Genomic DNA, 22843 nt, shown 5'->3' with positions numbered 1-22843 from the left:
AGAAGTACTAGAACTGTCGGGCAACAATCGCAGCACGATTTGGTGACATCAAATTAACGGGGATCACAATGGGCATCCTGTGATTTGCGGCATTTCTGAATCGTGGCGATTCTGCCAGCAAAACAGAACACCGTGATGTGAATGGAGCCTTAAGGAAAGAAAGAACTAAAGCTCTTTCTTTCCAAAAGAATAGCTAACTAACATATTTTGAAATAACACGTTGATATAGTCTCTATACTTTTTAAAGTTACCGTAATATATCTGAAATACAAGAAGGCCATAACTCTGTGAGATAGGGTGCCACAGCAAAACCTTTAAGGGGTTCCCCTGTCACATTAATGCCGGCCTGTCAGTTGCTTAACAAACTCATATAACAGTTTTTTGTAATAGAAGAAATATAATACACAAATGTTATTAGGGTTCCAGTCTCTTACCTTTTATCTGTTCCAGTGCTGAAGCCCCCATCAAAGTCTTTTGGAACTGTTGGTTAGCTGTGTCCCCCATGGTTTGCACTGTGCACTGTTGCACCTATCCTATGACTCCTACAACATTGGTAATGCTGGGTATACACTATGAGAAAATCGAATGAACAATTGCCCAGTTTTCCTCAATGTTTCACAGCAAGTTGGAACTAAGGAAGGAAGTAATGTACGAAAATTCTCGTATGACAAAGGCTTTTTTTTTTATGTTGTTTTTTTTGTTTGTGATCATGCACAGTCTTTCACATCAGATTTTTCTCATACGAAAACCATACACATTAAAAGAAAATCGTTCGTTCTGTTTACGCACAAGAAAAACTGTGGAGATTGTCCCTTCCGAAATTTAGGTTTACAAAGTCTGAATCAGATGTGGAAAGTTGTGTACACACTATACGAATATCGAAAATCAAATGATCGTGCCTCATACAGAATTTTTTAATGTGTACCCAGCTTACAACCACTTTAAGTGCTCTGGGCTTCCTATGCTTCTGGGGCCCAAGCAGTTGCATGGTCTTCTGTGGCTTTAGCTACTGCTTTGCACAGAAAGAATTAGTAGATGAGTTCTACACTTTATATACAGGCCCTTGTAGGCTTTTTGACTTGCCATGGTTCTATTGTTATAACTGTCAACAATTTTGACCGAATATAAACACATCCTGAATTATATGTGATAACTAACGTTCTATACATTCTTGTGGTCAGCTGCACATTCTAATATATATGGATTATTTTGCAGTTATCAGCTGCAGACAGTAGTGTCTCCTGAAGGATTTAGCTGCCAACGTGCTAGAACCAGTGAGACATACTTCCACTTTTCCTTCAGTTAATGTGGTTTATAATGCTTTCCAAATTACTAAATGCAGTCAGCAGGAGAAGTAGTAGAATACCCCGTGCAACTGTTCTGTAACTCATAATATTTCTATTTTGGGCAAGACTCAAATTTCAATGTATATATTTAACAATGAAAAAATTACTCAGAGAACGAGCGACATTTGTTATTGCCTTCTGTGAGAGAAGTTAAAAAAGCAAAAAAGTCATTACTGAGCTTCATAAATTCAGAAGTCAGCCTGCAGCCAACAGCAGCACAACACGAAGCAGATACACAAAAGATCCAGTCTTCTCTGACCCCCAAGCCTTTTCCTCTGGAATCTTGACTGCTTTTGACATCTGTAGCTCATTGAGTTTTTGGTTAACTTTCTGCAGTGAGCACTGACAAAGTACAATAGTATTCCAATGTCTTTTAAAATTGTTACTCCAAAAATGCACATGCCCATTCCATGCTCTTTAAACACTGCTTTGTAAGTCTTACCCTAGAAGGATTTTCTGTAGTCATAGATGCTTACTACAGCTTCAACTCTGAATGTGATTTACTGTATCTAGGGACAGTTCAAAGGTTAAATGACTTCCTCGGCACTGCCTGACCTGTGTGATGAGACCTTGCTCTGTTCTTCACAGCCATAAATGAATGTGCATTCCACAGAGGCCTTGAGCTATTTAGTGGGCTATTCCATTACTAGCAGTGGCAGTTCTCTTGTCTTTCTTCCTGACATAGTTCTAAAACTCATCTGGTAGGCAGAGTCACCGTGATTCTGCCCCCAATTCCAAATCAGATGGCAAGTGCCACAAAATGCACAACATACGTTTGGGTGCCATTTGTTCAAAATAACACCCCAAACGCAGTGTGATTTTGCCACAATTGTGTGCAATCAGGGCACAACGCTCCTGTAAAAAGGAGCTTCTCTTGGTCGTCAAACACACATACGACAGCCTATTAAAGTGAATAGGCTTCCCTGCACGTGACATGTGGAATTGCGTGAAAATCGCCTACACAAAGTCCCACTGCAAGTTCCTGCTACACAAAGTGTGAATGGGGTCTTTCAATTTTTTTTATTGGCAGATCATACTTCAATATATGCTTTTTTAATGATTTAAACCAAAAAATAGAACCAAGTTAAATCACAAACAAAATAAATCTTTGTACAAAGGAATACATGAACAAAAGGAATGAATGGACATTGCGCCACAATTTTATCACTATCAGATATCCTAAGCTATAATATATTAAATGAATACCATGGCTGATAAATGAAGCTGGAAACCAAAGAGTAGATCAGATTCTGAGTATTTCATCCAGTACGCTGGATGACCAGCTGATTGATGAAGGGAGAGGCGTGGCACATTAGAATGCCCTCGTGGTATGACTTCTTTCCAGATCCTTGACATGGTGAAACCTGTTATGGATTCTCTGTCCAATGTATAAATCAGTAATAATACTATACTATACTTCCCTTCCAGTCCCCTTCTATCTAAAATAAGGGTAACCTGTCTTTTGGTGGGACACCTTCTGTGGCCTAGCTACATTAGCCTGTGTGTCTAAGGATAATGGGGGGGGGGGGGGGGGGGAGAGGGGTAGGGGGTGGTAAATATCTCCAGTGCCACTGTACTTACAGGTTAAATACCTGACCATAAAAAAAAAGATTACATGAAAAATAAGAAAAGTCCAACATTATGTAGCTGCTTAGCTTAATGTCATCACTAGCCAACAGTAAAATAGTATTATAAAAAGAGAGAGATATGTTACAGTGTGGTAACATTCAAGTAAATCAACACAATTGTTACAGTGCTTGATTGTTTTAGCCGCACATGGTCACCCTTCCTAAAGTGCAATCCATAATGTTCCAAAGAAAGAATAGTGCCGATTATTGTACCAACAGGACTGAAACCTGAAATCCTACCTTGGTTTTAGAGCAAAGATCTGAAAGGATAATGTTTGAGACAACAAAAACCAATGTCTGGCCATGAGTAGCATATGCTGTGCAATGTATTGTTATCAGGGTATATATATCTTGACCATTCAGCATCTGCCAGTGGCTCTGTTTACAAGGGATCCCAACAGATGCTTAGCATTCAGGAAAACAGCAATGACAGGCAGGGATGTTTTCAATACTGACAAAGCACCATTCTAGCAATAAACAATTCATAGGAAGATAACGTATATATGCAAGTAACTTGTGAACTTGGATATAATGACAAAAAGATGTTCTCATTATAAAATCTGTTTTCCTTTTGATAAAATAAATAAATCCTCTATTTATGCTGTTGCTACATTTTTAATCGCTTTTAAACTATTCCTTGTTTTTCTCTGTCATTATTCCACAGCTGCTAAAAGATGAACTTCCTAAAAAAGGATAATTAAGGCGTGTTTCGCAAAACATTTAGAAATGTGACCTTTTTATTGACTATGCATGATTTTATTCAGCAATGTGGCAGAGTGTTTGAGAATAGTTAAAATGAGCTCTTTCTTCTAAGGGCCACGCATTCATCTAAATAGCGCACAAGACTGGCAATTGGACGCCATCATTTTCAAAGCCAAATGCACATATTGTTTACTATGTTTAAATACAAGCCTAATAAACATGTAATTAGCTCAGATGCACATTGTTTTATAGTTATTTATACTAGCGTTGTAATAAATATGTATTGATTTTCATTGGGTATCAAAAGTACTAGTTTTCATTATTTTAGTAAGCAACACAAAAAATAATAATGTTTTGGCTTGATGCAAATTGTGCTGAGGCATTCCCCAGATGCTTATGTACCCATGACCCTCCAGTACCAATATGGAACTACTTGTTTACTCTTACTATCTGCCCATTCTATAGCACTTAAGCATTGCATTAAAATGTGCTCTAAGATTTTTTTCATAAGAATGAATAGGGTGTTAACCTGGGGTGCTTCATTACAGCAATTGGCTCACACCTATGCAGATTGCTTTTAGTCGTTTCATCAATACTTTTTTGCTGTCCATTTTGGCATAAGCAATTATACAGTGATTTTGTAGCGATTTGCAGTTTGCGGTTTTTATACTTTTTTTGTTGCTTTGTTGTTGGGTAGATTGAAACCCGCAAAAATCATATCTCTGCAAAATTGCGGTAAAATAGCAGCAAAAATGCACTAAATTCTTTTTGCAGCTTCCTCATTGAAGTCTATTGAACCAATAAAGCAAAAAAAAAGCACAGTTTCGGGTTTAAAATGTCCTTAAACCTTTCCAAAAACAGTGGCTGAAAAAATCATAGATGTGAACATGTCCCATGCGAAACCATGGTAAATGAACTGCAGTGCGTTTCTGTAAAAAGCACCAAAAATTGCATAGATGTGAATTTAGCCTAATGCAAAACAATGGACACAGTGAACGGCTGAAAATAGTGCCATTAGACTCCCACAAGTAAAGCTGGTCATTCATTATTCAATTTTCTTGCTCAATTTCCTTTAGATTTACCTTCAACTATGTGGTGCAAGGGCCTGCCTGATTGCATACAAATTGAAAGTATTTAGTTTTGACCTCAAATTATATGGTTTTCGTAAATTTAAAGGAAAATTGTATAATGTATGGCCAGCCTAAAGCCCTGTACACACTATCAGATTTTCTGCTGATTTTTGTCTTCAGATTTACCAAAACCATGTAGTGCAAGGGCCTGCCTGGCTGCATACACATTGAAACTCCTAAGGTTTGACCTCATATTATATGGTTTTGGTAAATCTGAAGGAAAAACTCGTGAAACACGTGTTTAAATTAATTTGTGTCCATCCATAGCTAATATCGTATATTATACTGCAGGTGGAAACTGATGGGCTGAGTTCTATATTTTTCATGATCCTAACAGAAAAATGTACATGGTGAATGGCAAAAGACCCAGCATGTGCTCTACTAATACTAATATTTCTGTAATAGGTAGAAACCGAAGTTTATTGTGTTTTAACCAATTTGTGTCCATCCATAGCTGATATCTTATGTTATATGTGGAAACGGATGGACAGTGTCCTACATTTTTCAGGCTCCCAATAGGAAAATATAGTCACCTGAGCAAAACAAATCAAAAAATCAAAAAATCCACCAGAAAGAATGATACCTACCTGTAATGGTCACACAAATTTGGAGAACCTAGATAATCAGTTCCAGAGCTTCTATCAGTTGATTCAAGCTGACAGTTGCTATTTCCCGTTCTGACTCTTTAAAGAGTAAGTTCACCTTTACAGAATTTTTTTTTTGTAGTTTTGGATAAAGGGGGTATGGATTATAACACCTGCCAGTTTTCACTCCTACCTGTGTCCCCGTTAGGGAGATTCACCATCTCTATTTGTTCTGTTTACCATTATCATTGAAAGTGAAAGTAAAAGAAGATCTAAAATTCTGGGTTGTCCTCAGAAAAGTTAAAGGGGAGCAATCTTCCATTGGGGACACTAGTTATGATGACCTGGGGGTCCCCAAGAGATTCCCTTAATTTGCAGGGATTTCCTCTCACTTCTTCTTTGGCTATGGGACAGGAAGTGAGGAAAATCTCCCCAATAGGACAACAATGACAAAAATAAACAGGGGTTATAACCCTCCTTTACTCTGTCCAAAATGGAAGAAAACTTTTGCCTATGGTTCTACTTTAGTAATAACTAAATAAATGTAACGTTGACTGTATTTTCTAACTGGGTTTACCAGTCACACTTGACTACAAAGATATTAGTACTGAGAAATCTGTTTGAGTTCCTGCAATTTTTATGACTAAAATTGCCCAATTATCACATAATAGCAGCCAGCATAATAATGTAACAGTAAAGTTCCTAGGCAAACCCAAAGTTTATAAAGTCAGTCTCTAGGTAGACTGTAAAAGGAATACAGTGATATCATCATCTCCACCCCCCACACCTGTTGACTGGACAGTGATAGAACAGCAGCAGAGTTGTAAAGTCATCCATTTTACTCACTCTGCTTTATCTACCTACCAGCATGTAATTTGTCAGCACATTAGAATCCAGTACAACTGACTAGTACCGTGACCTGCTTCTCCTTCCCCCATCCTAAACCCTGCTGTATAGGTATTGCAAGGGGCTGAAAAAAATTAAAATTCAGGTACTTACACTAGCTGCTATTACCAAAATGTATTTATGAATATACAGCTGAATTCATTAGTGTATTTTATATCTGTCTATCTGTCCCAGGTTTTGCTTTAAATGCTTTAGTAATGATTAATGATTAATAATTATGAATCATGCAACGCATAAATTAGTGCACTTTTCTAAGGAGCATTAACTGGTATAAAAGAGTTTAAACCAGACTTGCCAGAAGTTAACAACGGTCTCAGCTTGCTTGCAGGCAGTGTAAACTATATTACCATTATGGGGTATCCTATTGACTCCAGCACTCCTGTGCTATATTTATATTCAGAAATTTCAGCGTTTAGGTCTGTCTATAAAAAGAACTCCTCTGCTGGCAAAATATTACTGAATGAAAGACTTTATTGTAGCAGAAAGTCAGGTAGACCTATTTTGGCAGATGCTGTAATATGGTTTTGATTTATAACAGCTGGGCTGCAGCTATTAGATGAGAAATTGTTCAGATTTACTAAAACAAGTAGTCATTTATCTAAATGGTATTAGTACAAATCATGAGGGCCAAAAATTCCCAGGCTATTTAATTACAAACATCAACAATTTTCTGTAATCATGATAATTTGCATTTAGTGTCAAAGGAATTAAACCAGGGCTGGCGAGAGACTGGGCAAGAAGGAAGTCAGGAAGAGGCCAAAGAACAAATATATTGACTGTTATGCCGGCCATACACGGTTCGAATTTCGAAAGAATTTTCTTTCGAAAATCGTATCTAAGAATTTTCGTATGAATTTCGCACCATTAGTGGGCTGCAGCAACAGCCGATTTTCGTGCGGAAATAAAATTTGAGGAATCGGACATGTTGGTAATTTTTAGAAAAACGAACGATTTTCTGATCAATGATGGGAGAATCGTGCGAGAAACGTAAGAAAATGTACGGAGATAAAAGAAAATGTACGGAGAGAAAAGAAAATGTACGGAGAGAAAAGAAGATTCCCAGCCAAGAAAATTCATTTCTGTAGCAACATGAGGTGAAATTGAAGGCTTGGTCGGCCGAATTTCGAAAATCAATGGTGGCATCATCCGATCACAAAAAAAACGATTTTTCTGATTTTGAAAAGAAAATTCGTTCGAAATTCGACCGTGTATGGCCTGCATTAAAAGGTAAAACTAGCCAGGGAATTTATAAATGTTTCTGTGTATTTATATTCTAAATGTTATAGGCAACTTCCAAACAAATAGAGCAGTAACTTTCAAATTAAATACATTGGTGTGAACGGTCTTCTACTTTTAACTAATGTTCACAAAAAACAGAAATCTGTCTCCCAAAAGTGATGGGAGGAGAGACGTTTGCAAATCCTTAGATAACTTACACACTTTCATGTCTTCCTAACATGCCAAAAGACGTGTAAAGAAAATGGGATCATTCAGTGCCTGGTCACAGTTACTAGTTGCTCTTGAGCCATTGTTTGGCATACATGTTTTTTTTTTCTTGGGCCACTCCAATATTACTTTGGCCTTGTCTTTGGGGTTGCTGGCCTGCTGAAATATATATTTTTACCAAAGCTTTTGTTTTTTTGTGTTTTGGTAGACTGAATCTAGTTATCTTACCGCAGTTCCTGTATTTTGCACCATAAACATTATTTAATCAAGTGGACAGTTCATACTGATGGAAAATCCTAGAGCACAAGGCTACCACCACCAAATGTATTGTAGGTATGGTAACTTCTCAGATTTGCCTTTGACCAGCTTAATAAAGGAATTCCCAGTATTGTTTATACAACTGAGTGCATTCTGTGATACTCAACTGAAAAGGATTTAAAAACACACTACTCTTGGACCTTGGAAGGAGGAAATTATTTCATTACTTGCAAGTTAAATACCTTTCCTTCCCTTTCTAACAAGCTCTATTGTCAGCTCTCACTTTTACACTGAGGAGCTGGAGCTTTAAAGGGGAGGGCCAGCTTAAATTTAAAAAAAAAAAAAAAGTCAGCAGCTGCAAACACTGTAGCTGCTGACTTTTAATAAGCAGACTTACCTGTCCAGGACGCCTGAGGCTGACCCGTCCCTTGGCTCTCGGGTCCCGGTGCCACCATTCTAACTAAGGGAAACAGGCAATGGAGCCTTGCGGCTTCACTGCCTGTTTCCTATAGCTCATGCGCGAGTCGCGCAGTGCTTTGTGAATGGGGTGTGCTGTGCTCTGGGACACACAGTTCCAAGAACACACAGAGCCCCATTCCCCAGAAGACATCGCAAGGAGGAGAGAAGACCGAAGATCACTGCAGAGTAGGAAGAGGAAGATTAGGACGATATGCCTAGCAACAGGCATTTCTGGTAAGTTTAAAAAAAAAAAAACATTTTTTTTCTGATTTTTTGCAAAATTTTAATGTACTTTTGTTTTTCAGGGTGGCCCTCCACTTTAAGGTCATGTGATTGCATGTAAAAACTTGAAAAAAAGGGTATTTACATTGTGATTTATGCAAAAATAAATGTGTGGCAATGAGGAACAATGGGTAGGCTGTATTTTAAAGTTAATTTATTGTAGCATTTCCTTCTAATTTTTATTGACACTTATGCTATGTTACATTGTTTAGCTAATTCAGATAGTTTGTAAATAGTACCTGCATTAAATGAGCACTTAAAGCACATCAATGTTTGTTGAGCATAGGTGGGCAATTAATTTTCCCAAGGGGCAACATGAGAAGCTGGGACTCTTGTAGAGGCCGAACCAGCTGCAAACAGACTGTGTTGGATGCCAGCTGTAACAGGGGGAGGAGGATCTGGTAGGGGACAGGCACCCGTGGCAGACTATCACTGCTGCCATGGAGGAGAAACACACTATGACTAGTATGTGGCAGACTTTCATCACATGCTGGTATGTGGCAGACTTTAGTTGGGTACACAAAGGCAGAAAATTGGATGGTTCAGCAGGAACAGGCCAATAATCGGTCAGTGTGTATAGCTGTCTGTCCATCAGAAGCTTTTGTCAAAGGAACATGCTAAAAAAAACAGCATCCAATCAGTGTATTCTGGTGGGGGTGGGAGAGAGTCCCCCCTTCAGAATACAAAGGCACAGGCCCCAAGATGATGGCCTCATTGAGGTATGCTGACACTGAAGGTACTGCGGGCAACAGAGAGTGAGGCAAAGGGCCAGCTGTAGTATTTGCTCAGGTCTGTTTCTACATATAGATATCCTCTCAAAGGCTCTTGAAGTTCTTTGACAGTACGTTGTTGTATAACTGGCAGTAGAATTATAACGTTCTCCTAAATAGTAACTATGGATCTGTCTTTGCTCTGACTTAATATAAATGTGTGAATATCAGTTTGTCAAAAGCAGAAAATATGGCATCTCAAGTAAAAATGTGCTCTGTTATAGGAAATATTTAGAAATGTGCCTTAGAGGTACCCTAAGAAATTTACTTCTAGGAATTAGCAGTGTACTTCCTGGTACATGAGGGTGCCTAGGCACTTGTTTGCTGAAAGAATCACAGTTGTATATCTGAAATGTGAGCTCTAAGGCAATGTTGCCTCTGATTGCCAATCTCAGGAAATTTGTAGTTAAGATTTGAAGATATTGGTCTCACGACTGAAAGCGGACCTTCAGTAATTTTTTTCAACTTTCCATCTGTTAAATACTCTGCCCTTGTTGTTTAAACTTTGGATAGTAAAACTTTTTTTTTCTGACAGTAAATACCTTATACAGCCCACTTCCTCTTTCTTGTCTGGTCATTGGCCTGGGCTTATGACATCATGCCCAGCTCTCTCTCTCACTCTCATAAGAGTTTGCCAGGAAGGGAGGGAGGATGAGTTATATGAGGACCAATGAAGGCTGTATGAATGAAATGAAAGTGTGTCTGTGTAAATCCAGGAACTGAACAGGCAGCAGCTTTAGCTGCCCACAGTTAAGATGGATGCAGCCAGACTTGGTGGAGGGAGATTTCTGCAGCATATTTGACAAGTACAGAATCACAGTTTATATAAAATAATATGTAAAGTGGACGGAGGGAAAGTTCAGAATGGTGAAGATGTTTTTATTACAAATGATGTGAGCAGACTGCAGTTCCTCTTGAACTTCTCACTCATCTCCTTACTAGAGGCTCTTACATAAGGTAGCAAAACCGCACCTTCACCTGCCACCACACAGAGGGAAAAAGAACAGCCACAGGGAGACCATGGGCAATGCTGGGGACTAGTCTTTTGCCCTTTACTTGCCTCTTGGGGCACAGCTTCCAATGATAAGTTCCTTTTTAACCTCCCTAGCGGTGATCACGAGTCTGGCTCGGGCTAGGATTTCATTACCATAAGCGGTAACCCCGAGCCAGACTCGGGATCGCATCGCTGGATACAGGGAGAAGTTACTTACCTTGTCCCCTGGATCCAGCGATGTCCTCCGCGCTGTGTGTGCGAGCTCCTCCGTTCGATTCGCACAGTGCCCGAGCGCCGCCGATTTCCGTTCCCTGTGACGTTATGGCGCACGGAAGCGGAGATCAGCGCCAAATTCTAAAAAGTAAAAACACACAAAACACACACAATATTGTAATCTTACAGATTACAGTACTGTATAAAAAAATTACACACCCCTTTTGTCCCTAGTGGTCTGTGCAGTCCCTGCATGCACTTTTATATTATAAATACAGTTTTTTCTGGCAGGAATTTGGATATTGCCCATAGAAACCAAAAACTGTCCCTTTATGTCAAAAGTGATTTTGGACCAACTAGAAAACAGCGATAATAAATTATAATCACTTGCAGAATTGAGCGATAGCGATTTGTGGGGAAATTCGTCATCAAACACTAAATCTAATGACAGCGACAATTCTGCAAATTAGCAAATTTCAGTGTTTTTGGATTTGATTAAATTATTGAATATTTTTTATTATTATTTATTATCATTATTTATTATATTATAAATTTTATCATACCAGGGATGTCTACTAGACTCTGGTTTGGACAGATTTAAGTGAGTTATTCCTAAGAATTACAGGACCACAATATAAAACGCCAAATTTCCATGCAAAATAATTGTACCGCTTTCAGCACCTAAAATCAGAACTAATCATACCGCCAGGGAGGTTAAGTATTACTACACAACCAAGAGACAATGTTCATAGCAAATGATCAGATATAAGAAATAATCAGACTGAATGCCTTAGGTAGCACTTTCACTTTGTGTTCCCTCCATGTTGACAGAATACAGCTGCAAGTGTTGGCATGTAATAAAACTGATCTGTGTCCTAGCTAGGGCTGATCACCGCATTTACTTGTCCTGATCACCATAGTCACCTAAACTGAAAGAAAGCAAAAATCTAAAGTTCTTAAAGTGGTTGTAAACCCTTACAAACCACTTTGACCTACAGGTAAGCCTAGATTAAGGCTTACCTGTAGGTCCAAGAAATATCTCCTAAACCTATACGGTTTAGGAGATATTTGCCCGATGACGTCACTCCCGCTCAGTGCGCCTGCGCGCTGGACTACAGGGCGCAGGCGCACTGAGCGCGGCATTTCCAACAAAGGAGCTGCCGCGCGTGTCAGCTCCCGTGCGCATGCGCGGGAGTGACGTCATCGCGGCTCCGTCAAATGACAGCGGCAGAGCTGCGAGACCCCACCGAAAAGATGGATGCGCCGGACTACAGGGGACAGCGGTGACATCGCTGGCTCCTGTGTCAGGTAAGTGACACATAATGGGCTACTATGCGATGCATAGTAGTCCATTATGCTTTGCCTTTGCAGGGAATGAGAGGAAGTAAACCTCTTTAAGTTGTCACTTTAACAGAAATATGGGTGGGGGCAGCCATCAAAGTGAGGATTTCCCTTACAATCTCCTCTCACTTCCTGTTGTGTCTTAAGGCAGTAAAGCCCCATACACACTATCAGATTTTCTGCTGATTTTTTCCTTCAGATTTACCAAAATCATATAATATGAGGTCAAACCTTAGGAGTTTCAATTTCTATGCAATCAAGCAGGCCCTTGCACTGCATGGTTTTGGTAAATCTGAAGGAAAAAATCTGCAGAAAATCTGATAGTGTGTATGAGGCTATAGTGATTAAAAATTTTCCCAATGAAATAAAAAACAGTAAAAAAAAAACTGCCAAGGTTTAGATACACTTTAAAAGCAATGAAAATGGCATTACAAATTCATATACATTCTCAGATAAAAAAAATCTCATTTAAAATGACAGCAAAGTAACATGATGCAAAGGCCTGAAACCTATGGACAGGAATCGAATACAGCAATTTTTGCTCTCTACAAAAGCAAAATTACCAAAAGAACAGCTTGAAATACAAGTTCAAGAGTGTCTGAATTCTCTCTGTTTTCAAACGCTGCCTCATACAGTTTTTAAAATTAACATTTTTTTTAAGCTTTCATAAAAATTTGTGTCTACCTTCTGAAGAGTTCCAGCTGCCTAGAGGTTGTATGAGGATTTGTTAATTCATGGATGGCATAATGCATTCTTATTATGCGTATTTATGAAAGGACATGCCTTTCCAGAAAAATGAAGCAGACCGTGAAAGGAATAAGTAAATATGTGCAAGCAGCTCTACAATAGTTGCTAAGATCTCTATAGGTCTATGTAATTAGGTGTATTGATATATTTACAAAGAGGAGACACATCCAGCAACAGTTTTTGTACATGATAGCTAGGAAATCTACATGAATAAGCATGTTATCATCACCAATCATTTAACAGTTTTGTAGGCATGGCTGTACAACTCAGTGAAAAACAGAAAGGGAAGAACCATGGAAGGAAACGGGATCATCATCTTTTAAAATCGACTGTATTTATTGTTTTTTTTTATATATATATATCTGATGACTTGACTTGATCTCTGCACGTAAGGGGGCAAAGCCTACAACAACTTATGTATTGTACATAATTCTCCTGTCTCAATCACAGTGCATGCCTTGCAGAACAAATAAGCAAATGGACGTTAAATAATTTTATTCATATGAAGTGTGCTCTTGATATTTTCTTGTTTTAAAATTTTGGAAAAGTTAGTACAATTAATATTATGTTTAAATTGTTTTACGTATATATATAGTACATCATGGATAGCATCTAAACCCACTGCCTATCCCCCATAATCAATGCCCAACTTTTAAATGAAGGCGCAGAACAATACTAAACAGTGCAGTGAAAGTCACAATAAGGTCTTATTTACCCTTTATTTATTTATTTCAGGTACCGTATATACTCGAGTATAAGCCGAGATTTTCAGCCTCTTTTTTGAGGCTGAAAGTGCCCCCCTCGGCTTATACTCGAGTCATCGCTGTCTGCCTGCTCGATCAGCGTATCGAGCAGACAGACAGCGGCCATTCTAACATTCAAACGCCGCGCCTCCGCCTCCGCCTTCGCCTGTGATAGGCGGAACACTGAATTTCCCAGCAGCCTGTGTTCCGCCTATCACGGACATCGTCTCATCCTCGTACTACGGACGAGGATGAGACGATGCCCGTGATAGGCGGAACACAGGCTGCTGGGAAATTGAGTGTTCCGCCTATCACGGACATCCGATAGGCGGAACAGCAGTCAGTGGGAAATTGAGTGTTCCGCCTATCACCGACGGAGGCGCGGCTTTTGAATCCTAGAATGGCCGCCGACGAAGAGCTGAAGGACGGAGGCTCGGCTCGGGACGGGACGGGCCGGGCCGGGACGGGACGGGCCGGGCCGGGACGGGACGCAGGCTGGACGGGACGCAGGCTGGACGGGACGCAGGCTGGACGGGACGCAGGCTGGACGGACACAGGCTGGACGGACACAGGCTGGACGGACACAGGCAGGCTGGACACAGGTAGGCTGCACGGACACACACACACACACACACACACACACACACACACACACACACACACACACGGATGCATGGACACACACACACACACACACACACACACACACACACGGATGCATGGACACACACACACACACACACGGATGCATGGACACACACACAGGGATGGATGGACCCACAGGGATGGACGGACACACAGGGATGGACAGGCATGTCTCACCCTCGGCTTATACACGAGTCAATAATTTTTTCCAGTTTTTTGGGGGTAAATTGGGGGCCTCGGCTTATATTCGGGTCGGCCTATACTCGAGTATATACGGTACTTATATAACACTGTCAATTTACACATCACTTTACATATCTATTATACATTCACATCAGTCCCTACCCTCACATTCATACATATACATACTAAGCCCAATGTAGACAGGATCCAATTAACCTACCAGCATGTCTTTGGAGTGTGGAAGGAAACTGGAGTACCTGAAGGAAACCTACACAGGCACAGGGAGAACATGCAAACTCCAGGCAGGTAGTGTTGTGGTTGGGATGTTAACCAGCAAACCCTTTTACTACTGAGTGCTGACTACTAAACCACTGTGCTGCCCATAGAGCTCTGTTTCTCTTCCTGAGCTCATGTTCAGATGCATCCAGTGTGAAAGTAGTATATAATGTTAAGTGCCTATGTGTTCAACTCTCTTAATGTAAATGTCAGTCCCTGTTAATGTAAATATCACAGCTAGTGACGGTGTTACTGCCTATGTATGAAAGTAAATGACAATCATTCTGAATGTCACTGCACTCTTGGAATGTTAACGTAAGCTTCACTGAACATGTGTGAGTGTATGTATACATTTCTGGATCAACATTTAGTATGGGTATAATTTTCCTAGAGGTGGAGTAAATATGATATAACATGAAACACCCATAGAATGTGTAAAATTAAATGTCTCGTTGATTTGCAAATTTACTCTAGTTTCCTAACTTATTTACACATAGGGATGAATTGGCTAATATATATTTGGAATGCCAATAAAAAGTTAAGCAGCGGGGTTGATTTAGAAAAGAAGTAGAAAATGTTTACTTTGCAAGGTGAGTGTTCACTTGGCTTAGTGAAAGAGCTGCTATTTTTTTAATCCTTTTTTTTTTTCTGGAACATTTTTGGGCATTCAGCATGAATACAAATTCACCTTATTTATTTTGTTACCTTTTTAAGTTAATTGAACATTCGCTTTGTTAAGAGAAAATGTTCTACTTCATTAGTAGGTCTCTCCTAGTGACTACAACTACAGTGAGCCTGTACAAAAGCTGCAATATAAACTGAACTAGAATTATGCATCATTAGGAACTATGAAGGTTACTGTAGGTGCTTACCTGATTATAGTAAGTTTTAAATACAACAACACCCCCAGCGCAGGACTGAACGTAACTGGGGTAGTGCTGGCCATTTTCTCTTAACCAGACTTGTGTTCCCTGAAAAAAAAAAAAGAATTCAATTAACTCATAAAATAGAGAAACAAATATTTTATTACCATACACCAAGACAATAAATAAACAAAAACAGATGTTCCTTTATCAGATTATTTGAAAAGAGACGGGTTCCATCGCATATTTCCCACGAGGGTCAGTAACCCCAAAGCAAATACTATGTAGTTCATTGTGCTGAAAATTTTTTGTCAATTTACAATTTTTTTAATGCAAATCTGTGGTACAAAACAGGCAGTATTACAGATGTACAGGTAAATTATCACCATAAATAATTAGAGATGTCTCACAAAGTTCCTAACTAAAACACATTTTTACCATGTTTTACAATTTCCCACCTAAAATATATAGAGGTGTCATATATTATGAATTATTGACAAAATAGGGAATTAATATGTATGATACAGTCTGCCACTATTATTACAGTACATCTAAATCCAAAAACTTTTATCCCAAAAGAAAAAGTTGCTGTAACTGCTTAAAAAGCTGGAGTTTGGCTTAAATTTGTTATCTGCTATTGTATCTAACACTCCTCTCCCCCCAGACTGACAATGCTGCTGTCCAGGGGTATTTCTGTGCTCCTTCATCCAGTGTGATGGCATTCTAATACAGGAAGTATGTTACGGGCCATATTACCGGGTAAAAACAGAGGGGAAAAAAGCCTAAAAAATAAAACGAATGCAGCTACCACATCTAAATATTGGTAAGTTGCAATGTGCTAAATTCTTGGTTTTGGGTTTAAAGAAAGCACAAAGAACCTTATCTTCACTGTGAAAACTACTATTCATCAATCGACATATGATGGAGATGAACCAAGTCAGAGATGTTTAAGATCCAACCTGGGAAACAACTATGGCTGCCCCCAAAGATACAGTGAAGAAAAAAAACTATAAAGGGACAGGAAGTGTGCTGTTTGCAATATTACCAGGTGAAAATAAAGAGGAAAAAAGCCTGGAAAAAACAAAACAAATGCAGTCACTACATCTTTTATTTGTTTTTTGTAGTTTAACCACCTCCCACCTGCCCTATTGTCAAATAATGGGGGGCTGTGTCTCTCTCGTTCTGATGTTGTCTCTCTCTCGCCACACTAGCATGCCCGCAGGGGCGCACAGAGTGGCATCGGTGGAATGCTCTGTCCCTGGGACATGGCACGTCATCGTTCTCGGCAAAGAGCCAATGACGAGGCTCTTTACCCGTGTGATCAGCTGTGTCCAATCACAGCTGATCTCATGTAAACAAGGACATTCCTTTCCGCACACTGCCAGCGGGTGAGGACAGGAGAGATGATCAGCCGCATTTCTTCACAGGGTAGATATGCACAGATAATTAGGGCGCTGATTATCAGTTCCCTGATTATCAGTGCAGACAACAGTGATGCCAGTCAGTGATGCCTTTCAGTACACATCAGTGCTCGCTCATCCGAATCCATAAGTGCCGCCTATCAGTGACCATCAGTGCTGCATATTAGTGCTCCATCATCAGTACTGTCTCATCAGTGCCCATCAGTGCTGCCTCATGAGTGCAACCTATCAGTGCCGATCAGTGCTGCCTATTAGTGTCAATCAGCGCAGCCTATTAGTGCTGATCAGTGCTGCCTATTAGGGCCAATTAGTGCCAATCAGTGCAGCCTATTAGTGCCAATCAGTGCAGCCTATCAGTGCCATTAGTGTTGCCATCTGTGCCAGTCAGAGCACATCAGTAATGCCTATCAGTGTCAATCAGTACCAATCAATGCTTTCTATTAGTGCCATTTAGTGATGCCTTCAGTGCTAAAAATTGCTGCCTGTCAGTGCTGCCAATCAGTGCACTGAGTGCAGGGATGAACTCAGCAGCCAGGCACATTGTCTATGGGGGGCCAGCCTGGGGGGGAACAACTGAAATCTGTTGATGTTTATTAATTCCAAATGCTGATCCTTAGTATAATAGATAATCATCACACTACTATTTACAATAAACTACTGGAGGTAAAATAAAATAAAAGTGCCAGTAAAAGGCTTGCTGCTAAGCACTGCTACGTGTTCCCCACCACAAAAAAAAAATGCAGCGCTAACTTACTGATCAATAACATAACAATGATGGTGGAATCCTCTAATGCATGGAAATCTCAATAGGCTTCAATAATACATTACCGGTCTCTGATACGAAACTTCACATATAATACACATCAAACTGAAAATAAGACATACTGTATAAAATGAAACTTAGTAGGGATGGTGGAAACCCCTCCTATAGATGCTGGCTATAAAAAAATGTCTTCATCAGTTTAGGCCAATATGTATTCTGTTACATATTTTTGGTTTAAAAAAAATCGCAATAAGCGTATATTTATTGGTTTGCATAAAACTTATAGCATCTACAAAATAGGGAATAGATTTATGGCATTTTTAATCAGATTTTCTGATAAATTTAATTTTAGTTATAATGATATAAAATAATGAATGTGGGGCCTTTTGGTGGGCGTGATTTTTTTTTGGGGGGGGGGGGCAGCATTTTATTCTTGAGCCAAGGCAGCACAATTTCTTGGGCCAGCCCTGTCCATATATGACCACTGAATGGTTGTAGAAAAGAAACACTGGGGTTTATTTACTAAAGCTGGAGAGTGCAAAATCGGGTGTAGCTCTGCATAGAAACCAATCAGCTTCCTGGTTTTATTGTCAAAGACCAATTGAACAAGCTGAGGTTAGAAGCTGATTGGCTACCATGCAGAGCTGCACCAGATTCTGGGTGATCCAGTTTTAGTAAATCTTCCCCGGTGTCTGTTGCCTGTAGAATGGCTTTCTCCACAGATGAGTTCTAGTAATAAACATTTGCAGCCCACTCTGCTGACACAGGGCTGCAATCCCTCCAACTGTTTTTCCTGGGTCCACATTGCCAATATCACCAGCAAACCACTCGGATCATATTAGCCCCTCTCCACCCGGAAGAAGTGGTATCGTTTGCTTTCAATACAATTTTTCTCATTGTGTCATATACCTTGACTATTACAGTTTCTAAGTTTTATATGCTTTTATCAGTCTCTGCTTGATTCATTTCAAGTGCAATAAACAAACATTTTATTCTATTTATGGTTTTATATATACTTTATGGAATTGACCCATAGAGCGCCATCTTCAAGTTATCTTATTTCCCTGTATATCCATTGTTCCAGTGGTTGATGGCTGCACTGGGCTCGTCCATCAAACTTTGCTGGATTTTGATATTTTACAAACAACTCATAGCTATAGCGCTTATGGATTTTTGTTTTAACAGAGCAAAATTAGGATACCTGCATTTGGACCTATTGGAATTCCATCCCAAAATTACTGTAAATAGGGTCAAGCTTTGATCACTATAGTAATCCATCTGCAAGCAAAGATGCACCTTGCTTATGACAAAATATTTAAAGTAACCATAGCAGCTGCTTGATTATTATCTAACATTAGTTTACCATGTAAAGTGCATGGTCTGCTTGTCTTTCATAGAAAGAATACTTGGGTAACACTAATAATCTTCACCTGAATATGTTAGCTGCTGGTTAATAGATTAAAAGAAATTCTGCAAACAGTGAAAAAAAAAAAAAAGAAAAAGTTAAAAGGAACTATAAAATATTTTGAAATTCTTGACTGCAAATTACAATGGTAAACTGATGTTAAATTGGCTTTAAAAAAAATACTATAAACACCATTTTTTTTTTCTCCTTTTGCCATTACCTCTTACATTGGAGAGCTTTGCTGTGCTGCACAGACGCACATGGGAAAATGAGCACAATGTGATTACACATACAGTATTTGTGTTGCTATTATAAAACTAGAGCTACCAAACAATGGAGATGCAACTATTTCACTTTCAATGACGTAAGTCATATTGTTAACATGCTGTTACATAATACTTTAGCATTCATGGAGAATAACTATAGTCTGATGAAACTATTGATATATTTAATTTTCCATCTGTAATGGTTGTCAAAAATGTATATTACAATTTAAAAATGAAGAAAGCTAGTGGCAGGAACGAATTCAATATCAGTATTATATTTATGAAAACATCCAAATATGTGAACTGTGGGGTATTCTGTACCTGCGGAGGTACAGTGACTGTATTGATGGACCTTGGTTAACAATATAACAATCTTCTGTAAAAATATATCAGAGATGATCATGTTATTATAAATTTATACTTCGTTACTTCCTTCACCTGGACCCTTTTCTAAAAATACACCAGTTACTCTCAATATTAATTGCATATTACTATTTTGATGAGTTTGTGGCACAACGATCACTCAGATTCTGATTAAACAGCAAAGACATGTTACATTTAAGAAACATTATTTATATCCCAAACAATACAAACAAATTATGAGTACCGGTATATCATCCAAGGAACAATGATGCTAATTTACTATAGGAGGAGCTGTGTTCACTCCCAGCAGCTGATAACACGAAAGTAAAAACCCACTTTTTATAAATTGTGAACAGTCCCTGCTACTTTATTAAGGCTGGTCATAGATGGTTCGAATCTCGGCCAGGGCAGCAGGGACTGCATGAGATTTGGACCATGCGTGGGGAGGAAATATATTTGCACCATCTATGGCTTGCTTAAATTAGTCAAATGTCCTCCTAATTTTTAGAAGAATATAAACTAAGGAAGCTGCTTTACCTGATAAAAAAGAAATAAATCCTAGGAGAAAGAGTTTGCATGTCTCTTCTGGCAAAAAAATCTCTACCACCCAGCAGCTCTTTTATTTCCCAGCTTATAATGTACAGTGCTGTTCACCACCAGCCTGCTGAATGGGCAGTAAAGGAGCAGCAGGAGACTGAAAAGCCTCCTGCTCACTCTGCCCTCTCTTCATATCTGCATGTTCATTGTCAATAAATTTGCATGTTAAATACCTGGTTATCTCCCAGTTTCAACATTTTCTTTCCCAGTTTGATTGCTGCTGTATAGGGGATTGCAAAAGTCAGACTGAAGTGTTTAGACTAACTGCATTAAAAATACATTTAATGGTTTATCAATGAATCAATACATCTTTCTGGAGATGACTGTTAAACTTTAAGATTCCATCAAAAATAATGCAACTGAATTGAATGCATCAAACAATTAAAGTGGTTGTAAACCCTTACAAACCACTTTGACCTACAGGTAAGCCTAGATTAAGGCTTACCTGTAGGTCCAAGCAATATCTCCTAAACCTATATGGTTTAGGAGATATTTGCCCGAAAACGGGCACCGCTGTCTACGGCGCATGCGCCGTAGACAGCGGCGCGCAGGCGCACTGAGCGCGGCATTCTCAGCGACGGAGCTGCCGCGCGTGTCGGCTCCCGTGCACATGCGCGGGAGTGACGTCATCGCAGCTTTGCCGAATGACAGCGGCGGAGCTGTGAGACCCCACCAACAAGATGGATGCGGCGGACTACAGGGGACAGCGGCGACTTCGCTGGCTCCTGTGTCAGGTAAGTGACACATAATGGGCTACTATGCGATGCATAGTAGTCCATTATGCTTTGCCTTTGCAGGGAATGAAAGAGGAAGTAAACCCATCAGGGTTTACTTCCTCTTTAAATGAATAGGTAGCAAATACAAGTTGATATATGATAATAAGATTAAGAGTATCAACAAGTACATTCCAATATGCAAGAAGCAGAAAATTAAAAGCGGAAATAGTTTGTGGAGGACAGAGGGCCCACAACACAATCAACTATTTTAAATACATCTCTAAAACCACAACATAATACCATCAATATGGTATAAAGCTACTCACAGACATGGGGTGATTTTTATCCAATGCAGTTCCTTTTACAGAATTACAAGTTAAATAATTGTCTTTTACACTGTTTGAAACACATACCCTGCCAGTGGTTCCTAAGGACTCAGAAACACTAGGCTAACAATAAATGGATGTCATTGTAAATGGTATTTAATAAAGTTTTACTTTTTCAAATGGGGTGTAACATTTTGACATAATAAGTGTCATAGGTGATGAAGAATCGTAACACACATGGCAGTTAAAGCTGCCATGCATATGTTTGATTGAGTTCATTTAAAAACCTAGAGCTGCCAACACAAAACCTAAAAAGAATGAGCCTTAAAGAGAATGATACAATTGACACTTGCAGCTGCCTCTGGGATTTGGCAAATTTAGTTATGAGTGGACAGCTGCATTTCTACAGGGCTTGGCATACTCCTAACTGGTCTGCCAAAGGCTTCAATAATATTTATCTTAGAGGATCATTTTAAACATTGTAAATATACATGAAACTTAACTTATTACAGGCTATCAATTTGAAAGCACATATATGATCACAGCATACAGTATATCATTTCTGCCAGCTACATAAAATATTAAAGTGATAAAAAAAAAAAAAACAATCTCTATAGGACCAGAGAAGAAACAACTATTAAGGGACTCCTCCCAGTTTAATGGTCAACATGTTTTTGGGAGACATTTTTGAGAGTTATCTTTATTGTTTCCTTTTACGATGAGAAAGCAGAGCATTCTTTCATTAGGCGCTTTCAAAATGCAATTTTACATAAGCTGGGGGTGTATATTACTCTAGGGGCCCCGTCACACTTATGTGTGTCATGTACATTGTGTTGAGCATGCCCATTTACTATCAATAGGCTCTCAATGTGCAATGGATTGGCAAGAAAGCAACAACTTATTTTCTTTCCAGCATAGAGAGTTGGGTGCATTTGTATTGGTCAAGTATGTGCATGGGTTTGGCATATAAAGTGAATGTCAATGCACAACAAAGAGCATAAATGTCATGTTGTTGTACAATGCATCAGCATTCATGATAACATGCATCGATGTGTGTGTAATGCACACACAATAGCATGAAGGTGCCCTCATACCCACTATGCCATGATTTTGGGTAGAGAGTAGTTCAGTCCCCTACAAGGTCTGCCCTTTGGTTTAAAATGTTCTAATGCCCATGTTTTTGCTATTAAAACATCTCAAAGACTAAATTATTGGCAACAATCAAGACTATTCATGGACGTTCTAGGTATTTGTAGGTTTAAACTAATAAAAAAGGGCATAGCAAGGTTAGTTCATGACAAAGTGCAAAAAAGTGTAACTATTTTAACACCTGAGTGCTAAAGCTCTCACATACAGCATGGGGAAGCCTTTGTGTTCATAGAATGGGTCTATTCTTTTCAGCTGGAATTTGCAGTTTCTGCATATTTTGTGACAATATTAAGACAATATTAAGATTTCACTGTCCTCACA

At 39.2% G+C, this 22843-nt stretch overlaps 1 protein-coding gene across 1 annotated transcript in view; it reads right to left on the bottom strand.

The window, feature by feature from the left end:
* Positions 1-22843, bottom strand: part of MYO10 (myosin X) — a 311116-nt gene that overhangs the window by 246257 nt on the left and 42016 nt on the right. The window contains exon 2 of the mRNA XM_077492017.1: positions 15526-15624. Within this exon, the coding sequence (XP_077348143.1) occupies positions 15526-15624 (99 nt within the window). The remainder of the gene's footprint in view (positions 1-15525; positions 15625-22843) is intronic.

Source organism: Lithobates pipiens, unplaced genomic scaffold, assembly GCF_037356315.1.
Source record: "Lithobates pipiens isolate NorthernLeopardFrog02 unplaced genomic scaffold, aLitPip1_a1.2 Scaffold_19, whole genome shotgun sequence".
Lineage (NCBI taxonomy): Eukaryota > Metazoa > Chordata > Amphibia > Anura > Ranidae > Lithobates > Lithobates pipiens.
Note: the sequence above shows the minus strand (reverse complement) of the source record. Positions and strands in the feature narration are given on the sequence as shown.